Raw genomic sequence first — 17,604 nt, 5'->3', positions numbered from 1 at the left:
CTACTATACTCAAAACACCTGCTGTTAAAATATAGGCGTCCTTGTATGTCATCTGTAGTTTAGCTTTGGGCATTCACTAAACTATTAATAATAATAATAATAATAATAATAATAATAATAATAATAATAATAATAATAATAATAATAATAATAATAATAATAATCGTTGGGTGCATCAAGATATACATTTATACAAATACATTTGTTATTTGCATGTTGCACTAAAGCAGTTTTAGATCTTCGGTTAAATAGACTTCATGCAACTTTTTAAAATGTATGTTGCATCTACGTATTGGTTCATTACTAGTTTGTATTACTGTGGAAGGAGACATGCTAGTTCTGGTAGTTTAGCGCGATCCACAATGGCAGGCTAACTACAGGAACAGCAGCTGCCTCTGGGGAAGCTATCAAAGGATTGAAATTGATGCCAAGCAAACGGCACGCGCCTCAGATTCCCTCTGGGAATTTCAATTAGCAGCCGCGCGCTCTCCGGGTAGACACACTGGAGTTCGGAAAGTGTTGTCCCTGCAATTTCATGTCAAGATTTCGGTTAGAATTCCCATTGTCTTTCAAACAAAATCGGCTTGGGTACCCCATCTGGCAATCTGCACAGACAGGGGACCATTTGTTACAAAAATAAAATTTGGGATTTGTTTTCTGAGGGAACTAGAAAGTCTAGCAATTAGGGATGGGGGATGGGATGGGATGCAGAGTAAGACACGACCACGGTGAATGAGAAACATCATTCTGGGTAGGTATAGAAAGCTCAGATTTTCCAACCATTTCCTGCTGTTAAGTAAAGCCTATATATGTTTTTAAAAGCTAAGAAATACATCAAGTATTTAAAAAAATCAAGGAAAAACATTTTAAGCAAATAAAACAGACACACCCTATCGCCTATACATTTTAAACGACAGAGATATCTAAAGAAATGCGCGAGGTGGTGGTGAAGAGGAGAGGAGTCTATTGTTTTTTTTTTCTTAAATGCAGTTCAAAAAGGGTTGCAAATGTGTAGATTATGTTTCTTCAAATGTATACCAATACGCATTTTATTAAACGACAAGTAAAGTTGGTATTGCATGCAATATTAGTGTGATTCGGGTTAAGACTGAATCATCAGAATTATTATTATTATTATTATTATTATTATTATTATTATTATTATTATTATTATTATTATTATTATTATTATTATCAAGAATAATGCTAGTTGTACTTCTGTGTTTTGTTTTGAGGTTACAGGCTTCAAGGTTTTTATTCCTAGACTTTTACATTCATTATACAAACGGCATGAGCCCGGCACGAGCCAGTATCTCCCTGAGCAGATGGGTCTCGCCCTGCCCCGAGTAATTGAAGCAGAAATGACTGCCGGACCAGAGTTTCCAGCGAACATTTCTGCAGTCGCGTATTATCCATTTCCACCGTGAAATCCTCGACACGCGGTAAGTCGCTTTTAAAAGAACTGAATTGTCGTCTGTTTAGTTTATTTTAAAATGTGTATGTTGTATCATGTTTAGCTGTTACCATTGTTGCATAAACGGTCGCTAGAGATTGACATGAGGTAACACAAGGGAGTGAGTGATTAAATGCTTCTGTGCAGCTCCCTAACTTCAAATAGACAACGAGAATATATTCCTTTATGTATCGATGTTTTTGTTGTTTTTTAATGTGTTTTACTCAACAGCTCGTTGTTTAAACTGTACCGAGAAACGTGGCACGAGTCAAGCACGAGCTAGGTTGAACCACATGCCACTGGAATCAGAATCGAAGCAACACGTTTGAAATTACTGAATAGGAAGACAGTACAGCCAGTTTTATCTTTCTTTTGTAATTGTTTCATAGATTGTCTTCTTTTTTTTTTAACTCACAGAAACATCGGGATCAGAAATCTGATTTTCGCGCTTTTGTCAGTTATTTAATTCTGCTCCACGACAGTAACAACTCGACTTTGCAAGAGCCTGGTGAGAACAAAACGTTCGATAAATCTACTATCAATTTGGTGGATATAATTTCACGATATAATTTAAGTACATGGTTTGGGTTCGGGTTAGGTTTACGGTTAGGGTTACATAGTGCGAAAAGATGTACACATCAAGTGCATTGTGATTATGCATAGTAACACTGTAATGATGTGTCAGTGCACATGCACTGGCTAACTGCTCTGTAAATACACAGTAATTCGAGTAGTGTAAAGTGTTACCGTTTTTGTTTTGAACCCTCCCGTTAATGCATCCCATTTGTTGTATCCCATTTGAGCAGGAAGGACACGAGTCCATCGCAAGCCAGGTGAGGAACTGCACGGAAAATATATGCGCTCTCGGGTGAGTCTGTGGTTTCACTTGAAACCGGGCGTGCAATCCGGAGTGAGAGTAACCACGGTAGTGTTTCACTTGTCGTTTGATACACCAGAGAACACCAAACCTAGACAATAAAGTGAAAAGGAATTGCAACATTTAACGCCAGCTTCCAAACTGCATGGCATACTGAAGGAAGGAGAAACAATCACAGATACAGACCGATTTCAATATGCTTGCTTAGCACATTTTCTACAGTATTACAAGCATGGGAGCAGGTCACTGTGAGTTCATAGGTGTGTCAAGATCAAAGTGGAGACTGGCAGTATGGCATCATTGTTTTGTTTAGGGAGAAAGTCAGGCTTTTGGAACACATATTGCAGTGCCGTAAAATGAATTGCAGTACAACCAGCTAATTGACAAATACAAGTCCTGAATACAGGGGTTTGTCGGCAATGCAGGAACAGTTGAAGATGATTCCAGCTTTGCCTACAGGCAGTATCAACCCGAATCTAGACTAGCTGATAGGATCGTGGTAAGCGTGCCAGTCCTTGCACTTTTTCCCTGCGCGTTCAATGCAGAATCATATAGTATTAGAGTTCTGCAACCATTATTTAATTCGATACAACTGAAAAACAGAGCGTTTGCGCTTCAGTATCAAAGCAAAAAGGTTCCATTCATAAAGGAGAACTCTGCTGTTTGTATCTTTACAGAAACAGGGACACGGAACTACTTCATACAGTTATGAGACCTAGTTTTTATGCTCTGTGACAACATGTGCTAATGTGTATGCTTCACCTCATTTCAAAGCAAGACGCATCAGGCAGGCTCAGTCTTGCTCCCTATTATAAGCAGTGTAACCAGAGTCACGATGTTCAAGGGAAAGCTAACCCTTACCTGTTACATACTGGTGTTATTATATACGACTGAAGACTGTCAAAAAAAAAAAAAAAATTAAGCTCTGATGAGAATGAGTCATCTCACTAAGAATGAGTCATATGCACTAAGCACTGTTAACAATATACAATGTTGTTCAAATAAACTTAGTATATTCAGACGCACGTTTCCACCACAAGTCCTTTTTAATGTCTTAAAAGAAAGACATTGAAAAAGACTTGCAGTCTATAGACGGTCATTGAATGTATTTTTTATTTATTAATAGTTATGGATAATAGGCAATGTTTTCAAAATACAGTAAAGGCTATAACGTTGTTGTTAGGAGAGTTGTTTTATTATCTGGCTGTGCTGTATTGAGCCCATTTACAGTAGTTTCCTTAGGTGTACGTTTCTGATCAAAGATCATTAAGAGGTACGTGCGTGTAATTGAAAACAAAGCATCCCGAGCCAAAACCAACGCTATAATAATAATAATAATAATAATAATAATAATAATAATAATAATAATAATAATAATAATAATAATAATAATAACAGAACGCATCTGCTCAAAGCAGGGTAAACAAAATGAGTGTTGTTCTGGATTCCCTGACGTCATGATATAATAAAAGGGGCTGGGCTTTTCATGCTCACTCCAACATCACTATCCAACCTTCAGGTTAGCCTGACTATATGCAGTACACAAATAAATAAAGCACACATAAATATAGTATTTAAAACACTCTAATAGTTATTTTATGTGATTAATATTGCAAAAACTGCGTATAATATGTACAGTATGCTTTTTTATATATGCAGTTTAGCTAAAGCTTATTTCGATTTGATAACGTATGTCAGCGCAATTGTGAATGATGGTTGATGGTTTTAACGTATACTTTCTAGTCTATTTTGCACAATGGTTTCAGACGAGTATACAGGCACGAGCCGACAGCGTTGAGCAGATGGACAGCTCGCTATCATGAATAGCTTCCTATCTATAGCAATAATTGGGGCGAGCCACGGGTTCCAAGCTTTAAATGCTAGTCTCCTGCTTAGATGTATGCTTTTAATACCTTATACCTACAAGTCGCCAGCGGCAGAGCACACGTAGAACGGTAACCCCAGCAAGAGGAAAATATCCCTAAAAATAAAAGCCGCGCCATTTCGTGCATCGAGGTCATGTTTTCTTGCGAGATGTGTTCAGGATGTAAGCTAAAATATATATTTTTTATCATTTATTATTATTAGTATTAATAATAATAATAATAATAATAATAATAATAATAATAATAACAACAGATTAAAAGACACAAGTTGTGATATCTGTGATGTGGTGTGTCTTGCCTTGTTCTATTCAATGTAGGGTGTGCATCTGTAAATACTTCATTTGCCCACGCTTTTTCCAATGACTCATTTATTAAACGGTGCCTCCAAAAACAGGTAAAACATGTCGGACAGCTGTTATTAAAAATCAAATTAAAAAAACAGACAATTACACCAGCATGATATATGGATCTGGCAGTGGTATAATGGGTGGTATTGTCTTGTGTTATGTTTCAAAAAGTAGACAGGAAATAACAATTTGCCAGAGGTGACTGACACTGAGAAACCAAAAGTCAAATTAAACAAAATCTTGTGCGATGTTTTTTGAGCACACACATCAGTATTTATTTTATGTCTGATAATATGCTTTAGATGCACGAAAAATGCATATTTTTTACAGTGTACAACAGGCAGATAAGGGCGTGCGCCTACAGATATCTACACCTGTATGACACATCGTATATTATGGTAGCTGTTACAATAATCTGTTTGAAATATACTTGTCAAAGCAAGCGTTCCAAGCTCTTAAACCCATACTTCTTAGAGAGCTAATCGATTTCCAAAGCTTTTAGATTATGAATAAATCATTTTATCCGAAGCAACTGCTCCTTTCATCAGTGAGTCAGTGGCTGAGCTGGGATTGAACTGGGAACCTCCTGTTAGCAAGCCCTTTATTTAAGCACTGAACCATGAAGCCTCCCCTATATTCAATGGCTGGTGCTGTCGTCCAGTCTTCTTAGAAATTGCAAGGAATATAGCTCTTGCTTAATTTCTTATACTTTTTGCACGATTGCATAAATAACTGGGTATTTTGTAATAAACATCCTTGTATTACACCGTGCTGCTGGCCGTCAGCACAGGCGGAGTTTGAAACCTTACGCCATCGCCTTTAAATTTGAACCTGTACAACTCGACACGTGTGTAATGGGCTGCTATGTGGTGCACGGGACGCAATGGTCTTTAACATGAACGAATCCTTAATGCGTGCATGCACGCGGTAGACACAAGCTCGGCACGAGCCGGCAGCTTCACAGCCAGATGGGTGTTTTATGCTGCAGAGCCCCGTCAGCTAGACAGGAAGGGTGGTTAATGAGCAGCGAGGGGAGTTCTGACAGAACCGGACAACGGCGGGAGTGTCAATGAAAAAAAGAAAAGCCACCGTGGCCGTGTGAGAAGGCATAAATCTCAGTTAAATGCGTTTGGCGAGGTTTTTTACCGGGTGAAATGTCCGAAGAAGCTCCTTCATAACCCAGGGGTTCTTTAGACTTCCTCCGTTCTCTTCTAAGCCTTCTGAGAGTCAAGTCCACGAGGTTTCTCACCCCAATGTCTTTCATTTCAGGGCAGGTTTATTGATGCTGTCACTAATCTATAGAATAAGTGGTTGGGTGATATCATTTATAAAACCATAACCTGTAAACACATCATTCATTTCGATTCATGTTATAGCAGATGATATCAGTTGTCTCGTTTCTTATTTACTAAACCCTGAGTTCAATACAATACAACACATTTGTATAGAGCGCCCTTCACGCCATGGCATCCCAGAGCGCTGTACAAAGTTAAAAACAAAACACAAGAGAGCCCGTATGTACCATACACTCCAGCTACAACCAATTATGTAAAATCACATTTAAAAAAAAAAAATATGTTTTCAATTTAGACTTCAGAGAGACCAATGTTTCAACCTGCCAAATGTCAACCACAACAGAGTTCCACAAGCAAGGAGCACAACCGCTCCGGCTGGAGTTGATTTAAGCCGATTTTTTGGAGACAGCTAAGAGCTGTTCGTTTCCCGATCTCGCGGAACTAATAGGAATATACGCAGTTAGTTGTTCTTGGAGATGGGATGGCCCTAATCATGTAAATTATTACTTTTAAATGAATTCGGTAAGTCGCTGTTTTTTATTGCAAAACTACACAGTTTAACAAAGTTAGAGGAATCAAACCAGATTGTCTTTTTATTTAGTAGTAGTATTTATTTCTTAGCAGACGCCCTTATCCAGGGCGACTTACAATTGTTACAAGATATCACATTATTTTATACATACAATGACATTATTTTTTACACATTATTTTTTACATACAATTACCCATTTATACAGTTGGGTTTTTACTGGAGCAATCTAGGTAAAGTACCTTGCTCAAGGGTACAGCATCAGTGTCCCCCATCTGGGATTGAACTGGATTGTATTTCTTGCAAATGGTCTTGGATTATCTAAAATGATTATGTGTGTAAATGTGTGGAGGAGATTTGGAGAACGGAGAGAGTAGATTTTGAAAAAAAAGGAAACACCCAATTAATAATAATCTTTATTTTTGTTGGTTTGTTGTGCGTATAGGCGATCCATAGTCCTATACCACCTTGAATCTGATTTATATTAACTATTCCAATCAAGTCCTCTAGATCGAGCTAGCGAAAAACAAAATCGTACCCAAGCCGAAACCCAAGCCAAATGAGGCAGGCTGCACATCTGGTCACGTAACTTTAGAAACAAAGGTTTTATGTTTTGCAAAATTATCTTTGGGATTTGAGGGCGTCGCCTGTTTTACACACAAGAGCCCCAAACTACAGTCAAGTCATCGCATATATCGACAGACCGAAAACAAGCACCATGTACAAAGGACTCGTTTTTTTTTTTTTTTAATTTGTGGGGGTAGCAGCAGTGTAGTGGCAGATGGATGGAAATCTGAACCAATCAACGATGCAGAGAGTCGATGAGGAGTCTAAACGCAACAGACGCCATTGTGACTCAAACACTGAGTCAGCTTCGTGTTTAAACTAAAGAGCAGCTGGAGCCAAAATGGCGAACAAAGGGCTGGAGTTTCATAACGTACTGTCCTCTGTAAGTTTTTATCTGAATCGCATTATGGTACTTTGTGGTAAGTTTCAGTTGACGATATTCTTAGTTATCCCCATTTTCTGTGTCACATAACTTAAATGCTATATTTAGGAGGGCCTCTTAAGCAGAAGGAACAGGTTACTGTCCATTGTATCTGTACAAAATATCATCTGTTGTCTGTTTGTTGTATGAGTGCATCATTTTACCATGTTAAGTGTTTTATCTATCCATATATATATTTTTAAACTATAATACATATATGTTGTTTTTTTTTCTCTCAAAGTTTTGGCAGGGCAACGTCTCGAACACCGTATAGTTCATACAAACTGATTTAAAATGTCTAAAAAAATTAAAAAAAAAAAAAAAAAAAAAAAAAAAACATGACCGAAGGGGATATTCGGGATATAACGTATTGCTTCGCATTTAAGCCTTTTCTTTTCTCTTCAGTCAACACAGCGTCGCTAAGGGTGCGTCTTTTCAACCCGCTGTTTCTGGTGAGCTACACACCCGATATGAAGCCTCCTTCTGTGCGGCTCGAGGCTGCTGTGACCAAATACAAGGCACTAGAACGGCACGAGCCTGATACACAAAAGACCAGATGATGTCCTCCTGTTCTGATCGAAAGACTGATTTATCTGCATTGACTTTATTACTGTTTGCGCTGAATCCACACACCGTTTGAGGCCAGGCAGTCTTTGGGTAGATTTAGTGTTGTGTTTGGTTTCAGTATTAATACCATGCAACTAGAGTGCACATATGGAATTCAAATATGTATTAATAAAGTGACGTTTAAGAAAGGAAAAAAACTGTTAGTGCTACAAAACTCATAACAGACAGCTTGGAAGATTGATACGTGATAGTTGTGTAATTTTAAAAGTACATCGTTAAAAAGACAAATCGATGCGATCGTTTGTACCTCCGATTAGCCTATAACAATGTCGTCTTCCATGTTTTATATAATATATAGATGTGTCATATTTCCTACATATTCGAAATGTATGAAAGTCATAATACATGTAGACCATATATAGATTTTAGGGCGTCCCCTGTTACGCACGAAAGACAATGAATCGCAACATATCAGAAATGCACTTAACATATGCCTTGTTTCACACAGCGGTGTTTCATATGCCTTGTTTCACACAGTGGTGTTTCATATGTTTGCTTTATATATGTTTGGTGCAGTAGTCAAACATTTTGACTGTTTCTACTATTAGCCTCCGACAAATATGTAGACACTTCGCCCTTGTAAGCAAGACACATGGAAACCCCGTAACGCAACCTGCATTAAATATACAAGTCAAAGCTTGTATTCATTTCAATCACATATTTCCAACCACTATCAGCAACCCGTCAGAATAAAAGTTACCGTAATGTCAACACTAATGAACTACTACTACTGTTACTAATACTAATACTACTACTCTCTATTATCGCCGTACTGAAATGCTATGCAAGTAAAGGGTAGTGTAGTCTATATTGTAACAAACGAATACCCCTCACGGCTTTAATTCAACAGAAAACACGCGAATAAAGTGTTCTGTACACTGCTGGCCTTGGTGCTGGACATGTATGACGCGCCAAACGTTTAATAATAATAATAATAATAATAATAATAATAATAATAATAATAATAATAATAATAATAATAATAATAATAATAACAACAACCCATTAGGAACATGAACCCGATTTCTAGATGTTTTAAAGGACACGCGTATTGCGTTAGTTAGTTACACTGGAAAAGGACGCTTGGTTATTTCAACCATTGTCTCTGCTGTTGTGTAGCAACGCCGCTAAAGGCGCGTCTTTTAAATCGAGCGTGTGCATCCTCGTGCTCTATGTGAAGCCTCCTCGGTGTGTGTGGCTTTGAGCAAATACAAGGCACGAGAACGGCACGAGCCAAGTAGACAAATGACCAGATGGCAGCGGCTCGAGTTGTAATAGCAGAACAGTTTGCAAACACCTGCTGGAATCGTGCGTTTCAGCTAACTCGGGAAATTCAAAACAAAGATACATTTACTTTTGTAAAAAAAAAAAAAAAAAAAAACTTCACTAGTTATTACAGCAGTGTAACCATTTACTAAAACATTCAGAAGATTTAGACAGCTATCGCCCAAACGGTGTAACAAAACATAATCTTATTTAATATTCACCGGAGGTTGAAATGCGATATTGTTATTCTAATATTCTGATTCCGATGTTAATAAAAAAAAATCCCTAATTGTATTCTTCTTTAAAAAAAGAAAAATGTCACCCAAACTAACAACCAAGCGCCATCGAAAAACACCAGGATATTAAGAACAATGTGTGTGTGTGTGTGTGTATATATATATATATATATATATATATATATATATATATATATATATATATATATATATATATATCCATAGCTCCATCTCGTATTAAAACTAATTCATGAACAATCCAATGCATGGTATAGATTTGAACCTTTAAAAATAAATCTGTGTCACACACTGCATTAAAATCCTACCCAAGCCGAAACCCAAGCTAAATGAAGTCTGCATCTGGTCACAGAACTGCAAAACAAAGGGGGGATGTTTTCTAAATTAAAATGAGTATTTTATAGCGTCACAAGGTTTGCACGCTAGGTGGTTAACCTTCGCAGAAGCAGACAGACACACATATCCTGGACATCACTGCTTCGTCTTTTGTTGTGTATATAGGGTAACACAATACACAGACAGCAGGGAGTGGAGCTGATTGCATTGACATTATCGTCAGACTTATATTTGATTTATACAGTCAACTACTACAAGCACAGCCTTCATGGTGACCGGAGCGGTATAAATACGCAAGGCAGGAGAACAACACAAGCCAACCTACACCAACTGCTTCCTCCCGAGTTCCAATCGAGACACTTGTTTGAAATGCTTTCTGAACATTTAAAAATAAATCCAAACACACACACGCACACACACATATATATCAAGGGGTTTTAGAAGACCTAATATTCTAAACATTGTTCTTCATACTCACAAATATGACGCAATTGTTTTAAAATTATTGCACTTAATTTGTTTAAATGCTGCCAAAGAAAGCAACCAATAAGTGTGTTCAAATAAAAGACGTGCCTACAGAAATTCAAGAAACATATCATTTTACTAGGGATTTCATCGGCACACGCTTCCGAAGACTAAAGATAAAATTAAACATTATCAAATAATAAGGGCTCGATGCATTCATGTATTTAATTTATTTTAAATGTTTTATTTTCTGATAGAATCATCATGCAAATTGACCAATAAGTGATTAAAGGATCGTGCCTACGTTGTTGTCAAAGCATTTATAAAACAATAATAAATGAAAAATTATATTTATATATCATTACCTCCAAAAAGCCCTCATATGTTTTATTTAAAAAAAAAAAACTTACAGCAAGTAACAGACAGCAACGAACTCTACTTGACAGCCAATCCGCGAAACGTACAAGCTCTGTGTCCCCGCCCACTTTTGTCAGCAAGCCAGTGACATGGAAGTGAGAAGAGCAGAAAGAGTCTCTTTGCAGAACGAGCAGCCGGAACCCTCGTCTCTCTCCTGCTTCTCTCTCTCGTGTCAGAGTTCTCAGCTCTCCGAGGCATCAGATACACAGAATCACGAGTTCACAAACCACGCGCAGGTAACGGTAGATAGAAAACAAACATATTTGTCTTTTTGAAGGTGAGTTATTATTATTATTATTTAAATCATTGTATTAAATACATAGTTTAGCGACTTGTATAGATCATTTGCACAGTGGCATGTAATGCATCTTATTTCGGTCTAATAAAAACCATAGGGTCGCACATGAGGATGCAATAATCAAATGCATTATTAATGACTTTAAATAAATCAAGTCTTGAAGAATCAAGCATACATATTATGCAACAGATTATAAACACATTTTAGTATTTATAGACTTTATACCTGAATATTTAAATGTATTTATAATCGGCTCCATAAACGTATTTAATTAATAATAATAATAATAATAATAATAATAATAATAATAATAATAATAATAATAATAATAATTACAAGTAATTTGCTTGTAAACTGATGCGTTGCTGGGCCCCTGACTGGCAGTGCTGCGCGCTCGACTGTTAGTAATGAGCGGCACGCGACCCAGGCCACTCACCAGAGGAGGCAGATGGGCCGCCAGAAACGAGCGCAGCTGCACGGCATGTAGAGGCATTGCTGCTCTCGGAAACCCGGACTGAAGGAATTTAGGAACGCGTCTAGAATAACGGTACCCTGATTGAAAAAAATGCCGTAGTTCGCAATATGGAATTAGCAAATTGCTTCTTCATTTTGTATTGTTTTTGTCAATTTGTATGATGGTTTATTTACTAGACTGAAAATCGAAAGAAAATAAGTAGGTTACTCAAGCCACGTATAACAAATAAATGCTTAAATATATAATGAGCAATTCTGATACACTAATAACCAAGAAGACTTTCACCTGTGCGAAGTATCGTACTCCCCCCGTGACTGCAGAACACGGGGAGGCCGCGAGAGAAGTGTTTCAGCACCTTGGACAGAAGCCACGCGTCTTCTTGCGGCGTGAGCGCTCACAACATCCAGCGAACATCTCAACACAGCACCGCCAGTGTCAATTTCTGCTTTCTTGTGTTATCCACGTTGTTATACTTCCTCAATTCAGGTAAAGTCCTTCACATTACATTTTTGACGGTCCTTTCTATGACGTTTGCAATTATTTTGAACGGTTCTTATTGAAAACGTAACTATTATTATTATTATTATTATTATTATTATTATTATTATTATTATTATTATTATTATTATTATTATTATTAGGGGCTGGTCTTTAGTTCCAATTTCCTGCCATAGAGATTAGTAATGTTAGGCCAGATCAGCCGAAGTGTCTTTTTATGCGTGTGCGATAGCGCCACCTGGTGGAGTCTGAGATGAGAACCACTTCCAAAGATTACAAACACCACGACAAGGCAGGGGAAAGTCAACAGACACGTGGGCACGGGACACGAACTTGAGTTGTTCTTTATGGTGGCTGTGCCATCATGGGTTTAATAATAATTGAAATCAAAATCGAAAAACGCCATACTCGTTATTATTATATAAAGTGTATTATAACAGCATTTGCTATAACGCCGGGAAACGTGAGATTGGTTTGAATCGGACTGGCCGTCACGGCAGATGTTTTAACACAATGGGGTTTGATTTTGAACCGATCTCGCGGTGTCATTACAATACATTTGAATAACTGCCACCACGCTTCTGGCACGTGGGACTGACAACCCCCAACACAAGCGATTAGAAAGTTCCAGATTGAATATTATAGTCAAGCCCTTTTAGTAGGGCAGAGGTCATCCACGGGTCACCGAATCAACTCAGTTAGCTGTGACAGCGGAAGCGAACGCAAGGACGATTCCCATGCCATGCGATGCGAATCTTTATTGCATTGAGAAATATGGTGCCGTATGTGGTTATTTAAGTTATTTAAATTAGGGTTTTATTTTATTATTGTTTTGACTGCTGTTTGTAACAAATTAAATACTGCAGTGCTTTAGATTATTAAGAAAAGCCACCATCTTTTCCTCGGTGTGGAATTCAAACAGCAGTTAAGTTGTTGGTCCTTGGGGACAGGCGTCCACGTTCCCACGATCATGCGTCCAATATGGGTCGTGTCTGTTTGAATAGACTGAATGGGCTGATTGTTAAGGAGCTGTGGCTGGGGACCATGCACGCGTCGGGCACGAGACGGCGCTAACCACGGGGGACCCCCTCGCCGCTGAACAGCTCGCTCGAGCAGAAGACAAAGAAGCGGATACCGATCTGTCTCGCCGAGACCTTTAATAGACCCGCTCTGTTCTTAATGGGATTCTGCATGGAATTGATATACTTAACAGAATGCGGGACTGGTTAAATACGCATAAAGGGAACGCCGCGGTGAAAGAAAGGGCGTGCAAAAGGGAAACGTCTCCAGATAGATACAGTATTAATTAAAGCGAGACCGCGGCGTGGCTTATCTGATGGCTTGAGAGTGTGACAGGAGGGAATGTCCTTTTGTGTGGAGTTAGTTGTATCATTTTACAGTAAAAATGATAATTAAAAAAGTGATAAAAGGCCAAAACTTACTCTAAACCGGCCTGTTTTCTACACAGATCCCTATTCGACTCTCGAAAATCCCACTTTATGATTTATTTGAGTTGTTTGAGAATATTCATTGGAAGCACACATACATGTTACCAGATTAAACAGGGCAGTGTGAAGGACGCACTAAGATGTGTTCGAAGTCTGTTGCACAATGCTTAGTCAGTCCTACATAGGTGGTAATAAACAGGACCGCTCCTTGCTGAGCGTGCTTATTGTCTCCCTGCACCCCGTGTTCTCCTAACCTAGAATATTTAATCTCGGCGCTCTTCCGTTTGCAGTATTGTTTAGAACTGCAATGGTAAGTGATATGCAATTAGCAAGACCCGCTTTATAAATAGGTGTATTATTTTTCTTTTTGCTTGAGAAAATATATGGTTTATTTGCAATCGTAGGCTACAGTAGACATGTTTTCTGAGATATTTTTTACTTGATCTGCCCAAACTTTTTTCTCAGTTTGTTGTTCCTGGTTAGACATGAAATAAAAAACAAAAGCCTATGAAATGTGTCCTTGCTTGCCACCATGTGGTGGGACATACTTACTACATATAACAGAAACTAGACCATACCAACGAAACATTTACACCCAGTGGTAAATGTATAGGTTTCTTTAGGTTTGAAAGAAAGAAACTGACAACCCGACAGAACTAGCAAGATACAACTAAGCTGCATGCTTGCATATTATTTGAAACTTTGGAATATCGAACACTTTATATGGAACCACCTGTGGTAAGAACGGTTCTTCATAGAACTCGAACAAAATAAGGGCGTGTCTTTTTAGAACGCTCGCAGCCCGCAGGTAAGGTATTTTCGTAGAATAATGTTTACAATAGTCCGGACACGGTCTGTTTTTGTTATGTGGACATTCAGTGATCTTCTGCTTCGGCTGAAACTTTAAAACCAAGAGAGCGACACTTGGCTTTCAGAAGGTATTGGTTCCGCTTGACATTTTGAGAATAAAGCCAGCTGCAAAAAAAACAACAACATTTAATTGGAGGTTTTTGAGGTGTGTCTTAAATATTTTTTGGAAATATCACATTCTAGATTGTTAATTCAAATCTAAATATTTTGTAACGTTTTGCATATATGTTTTTTTTTTATTATTATTATTTATTATTGTATTCAAACAACTACCTAGAATGAGTCGTGCTGGGAGGCAAATGTCAAGTCATTTTGGTTCACTGTGCCGTTTTAATCGTTATTGAGCATCGGAATGTAGACTTAAAACATTCTATACTGGGACACCAGACTGTGCTACACGGCAGACGGAACTGGACTTTCGAGCAGTATCGATTTCTATAGCTTAATTCACGCGCGGGCCTTTCACAGCAATGGGCTGTGAGTTGAATCTCCTGTCTGTTATTTGCGGCGCTTTTGCTGTTGGCGGCACGATTGCCTCTCTCTACACTGATTGCTGGCAGGTGAGTGGCAAGTCATTCAATTCTAGGTTTAGAATTACAAAATGCTTTTTTTATTTTTAAATACTGAAACTGTGCAAACATCTACGATAGACCTAGAAGTTTACTCGGCATTGTCGGGGCCAGTGTTCAAATTGCGCGATATGTTATAGCTACTCATACAACGACATTACAATGTATGCCCTTGTGGTGTAGCTCCGGTTTCGCTTTCTTTCTAGATAAACAGCAAAGGTTCGGTGATGCTGAGTATCCGCTGTCGGGGTCTCTGGAGAGAATGTGTGTGGGACAAGTTTGTTAAAATATGGACATGCGACATTTTCAGTTCTTATCTGAACCCTCACCCAGGTATGCAATAACAGAAATGCATGCACCGTGTTAATTGTAAACCCACCGGAGAAAGGAGGGGGATACAGAAATTCAATTAAAACATTGTTTTAACCACTAACCAGACATCATGCACAGTGCCAATGTACAAGGAGTCTGCCTGACAGTCATTATGTTAAGCGAGAATCGAAACGCCAGTGCACGCCATTGGAGATTTGGTCCAGGCTGCAGCCCAAACCCCAGAACTTTCATCCACCAATCAGAAAGCTCCCCTGGGTTCTATCATTTAACTAATACATCGAGAGCAAGACTGTTTTAAATTGCTTGAATCTGTAGATTGCATAAAAACACGTGTTCAAATGAACAGTTATGAGTTTGCAATGAAAACAGTCTAAATAGTCTAATTTATTGTTCAAGATGAATTTGACTTCAGTGCAATAAAAAATAATATAATTTCCAGCCACCAAGTGGCGCTATGCAACAAGTAACATCCATATAGGAAACATGAAGTGACGTTTTAGTAAACATTTTCAAATACGTTTTGAAAGTCACAGTATGCATCAGATTTAATGCAAAAGTCTGGACGTTCTACATTCTCTTTATCATCCCCCACACTTTTTAGCAACCATAGTGGTCACGAGATCTCTGATGATCACCTCCAGCATTGCGAGTGTGGCTGCATTCTTGTGCCTGCTTCTAGGATTCAGACACTTCCACTACTGTAAAGATGCGATGAGGAGGAGGCAGCTGCAGAGACTGGCTGCTGCATTGTATTTCCTAGTAGGTGAGTTATAAGTAGGGGGAATAGGCTGATTTCAAGATGCCTAGTTCTGGTGTTCTGTAGAAGAGAGGTTTTTTTTAGAACGTTAACAAATCAAGGGTTCCGGACTAGAACTCCCACATGGTTCTATAAAGCACCCACTGCAAATTTTACTACAAATGTTAGCATTTTTTTTACAGCGAAGAGATTAATCGTTTATCTTCCAGTTATTATTCTTAACCTTATTGCTTGTTTTTATCATCATCATTTTGTATTTCAGGAGTGTTTTCTACTGGTGCCATTATTAGATACTGTGTGTATGTTTACTATATTCACCAATATGAGGTAAATGCTGCTTTCATTTATTATTATTGATGTATTTCTATACAGTAAATGTCATTATTTTGCATGCATGGCTACACACAAGCGTGTGAGAAGGTTTTTGTTTTTTTACAGCCAGTATATTGTTTCTTTTTACCAGGTGTCCCTAAAAATCCCAGGCTTCCCCGGTTTTGAATATGGTTACTCATTGTGGACAGCGGTTGGTGCAACATTAGGTGCTCTCTCGTCTGCCGTTATCTCAACCTATGAAAGCTGCTGCAAGAAGATAAAGAATGAAGACGGGACAAAGGAGGGTCCGTCTCAAGCTAAACAGACCATCAGCACATATGTTTAACACCCCCAGCCCCACTTTAACCAATTGGATGTGTTTCTTTAAGCCTGGATAAGAACCCTTGAGATCATGTTTGTTGCTGTATAAATAGGTGTTGGGCTTGTTTTCCCATATATATTCAGTATACTGTGGTGTTTGTCAATCAAATAAAATGATGATGTAATATCTGTGTTACTCTAAAAGGGGAACGTGAAACTGTAGCTGCAGGTAGCAACAGAGCAAAGCAATCTGTCTGTCTGTCTCATAAAGACTGCATAGCGACCTCTCTCTTATATAGATTGCAAAGCGATCTGTCTGTCTGTCTCATAAAGACTGCAAAGCGATCTGTCTGTTTGCCTCTCTTATAAAGATTGCAAAGCGATCGGTCTGTTTGCCTTTCATAAAGACTGCAAAGCGATCTGTCTGTCTGTCTCTCATAAAGACTGCAAAGCGATCTGTCTGTTTGCCTCTCTTATAAAGACTGCAAAGCGATCTGTCTGTCTCTTATAAAGACTGCAAAGCCATCTCTCTCATAAAGACTGCAAAGCGATCTGTCTGCCTGTCTCTCTCATAAAGACTGCAAAGCGATCGGTCTGTCTGCCTCTCTTATAAAGTTTGCTCTCTGTTTGTAATAAATATAATTTGATGAACCTGACCTACAGAAGCATACTGCCAAATATCTGAACACCAGTTGCAGCAGCAACGGTCATTCAAAATGATCTAGACAGCATTCAGAACTGGGCAGACGCATGGCAAATGACATTTTATAGAGAAAAGTATAAGGTACTGCACGCAGGCAATAAAAATGTGCATTATAAATATCATATGGTAGATATTGAAATTGAAGAAGGAATCTATGAAAATGACTTAGGAGTTTATGTTGACTCAGAAATGTCTTCATCTCGACAATGTGGGGAAACTATAAAAAAGGCCAACAAGATGCTCGGATATATAGTGAAAAGTGTTGAATTTAAATCAAGGG

At 38.3% G+C, this 17,604-nt stretch overlaps 1 protein-coding gene across 1 annotated transcript; it reads left to right on the top strand.

Annotated features, from left to right (window-relative positions):
• The first annotated feature begins 12,005 nt into the window (after nucleotides 1-12,005).
• Nucleotides 12,006-16,967, top strand: LOC117425547 (claudin-16-like). The gene is made up of 5 exons (XM_034042540.3): nucleotides 12,006-14,889; nucleotides 15,105-15,231; nucleotides 15,833-15,994; nucleotides 16,251-16,315; nucleotides 16,452-16,967. The coding sequence occupies exons 1-5, from the start codon at nucleotides 14,800-14,802 to the stop codon at nucleotides 16,644-16,646; spliced, it is 639 nt and encodes a 212-aa protein (XP_033898431.2). The 5' UTR covers nucleotides 12,006-14,799; the 3' UTR covers nucleotides 16,647-16,967.
• The last annotated feature ends 637 nt before the right edge of the window (nucleotides 16,968-17,604 follow it).

The sequence above is a fragment of the Acipenser ruthenus genome, chromosome 27 (assembly GCF_902713425.1).
Source record: "Acipenser ruthenus chromosome 27, fAciRut3.2 maternal haplotype, whole genome shotgun sequence".
Classification (NCBI taxonomy): domain Eukaryota; kingdom Metazoa; phylum Chordata; class Actinopteri; order Acipenseriformes; family Acipenseridae; genus Acipenser; species Acipenser ruthenus.
This window is presented reverse-complemented; position numbering and strand designations above follow the sequence as displayed.

Excerpts from the sequence above, each read along its gene's own strand:
- LOC117425547 (XM_034042540.3), top strand. The coding sequence starts at position 14,800 with ATGGGCTGTGAGTTGAATCTCCTGTCTGTTATTTGCGGCGCTTTTGCT. Across the intron at positions 14,890-15,104 it reads TCTACACTGATTGCTGGCAG|ATAAACAGCAAAGGTTCGGT; the intron begins GTGAGTGGCAAG and ends CTTTCTTTCTAG. Across the intron at positions 15,232-15,832 it reads TTATCTGAACCCTCACCCAG|CAACCATAGTGGTCACGAGA; the intron begins GTATGCAATAAC and ends CACACTTTTTAG.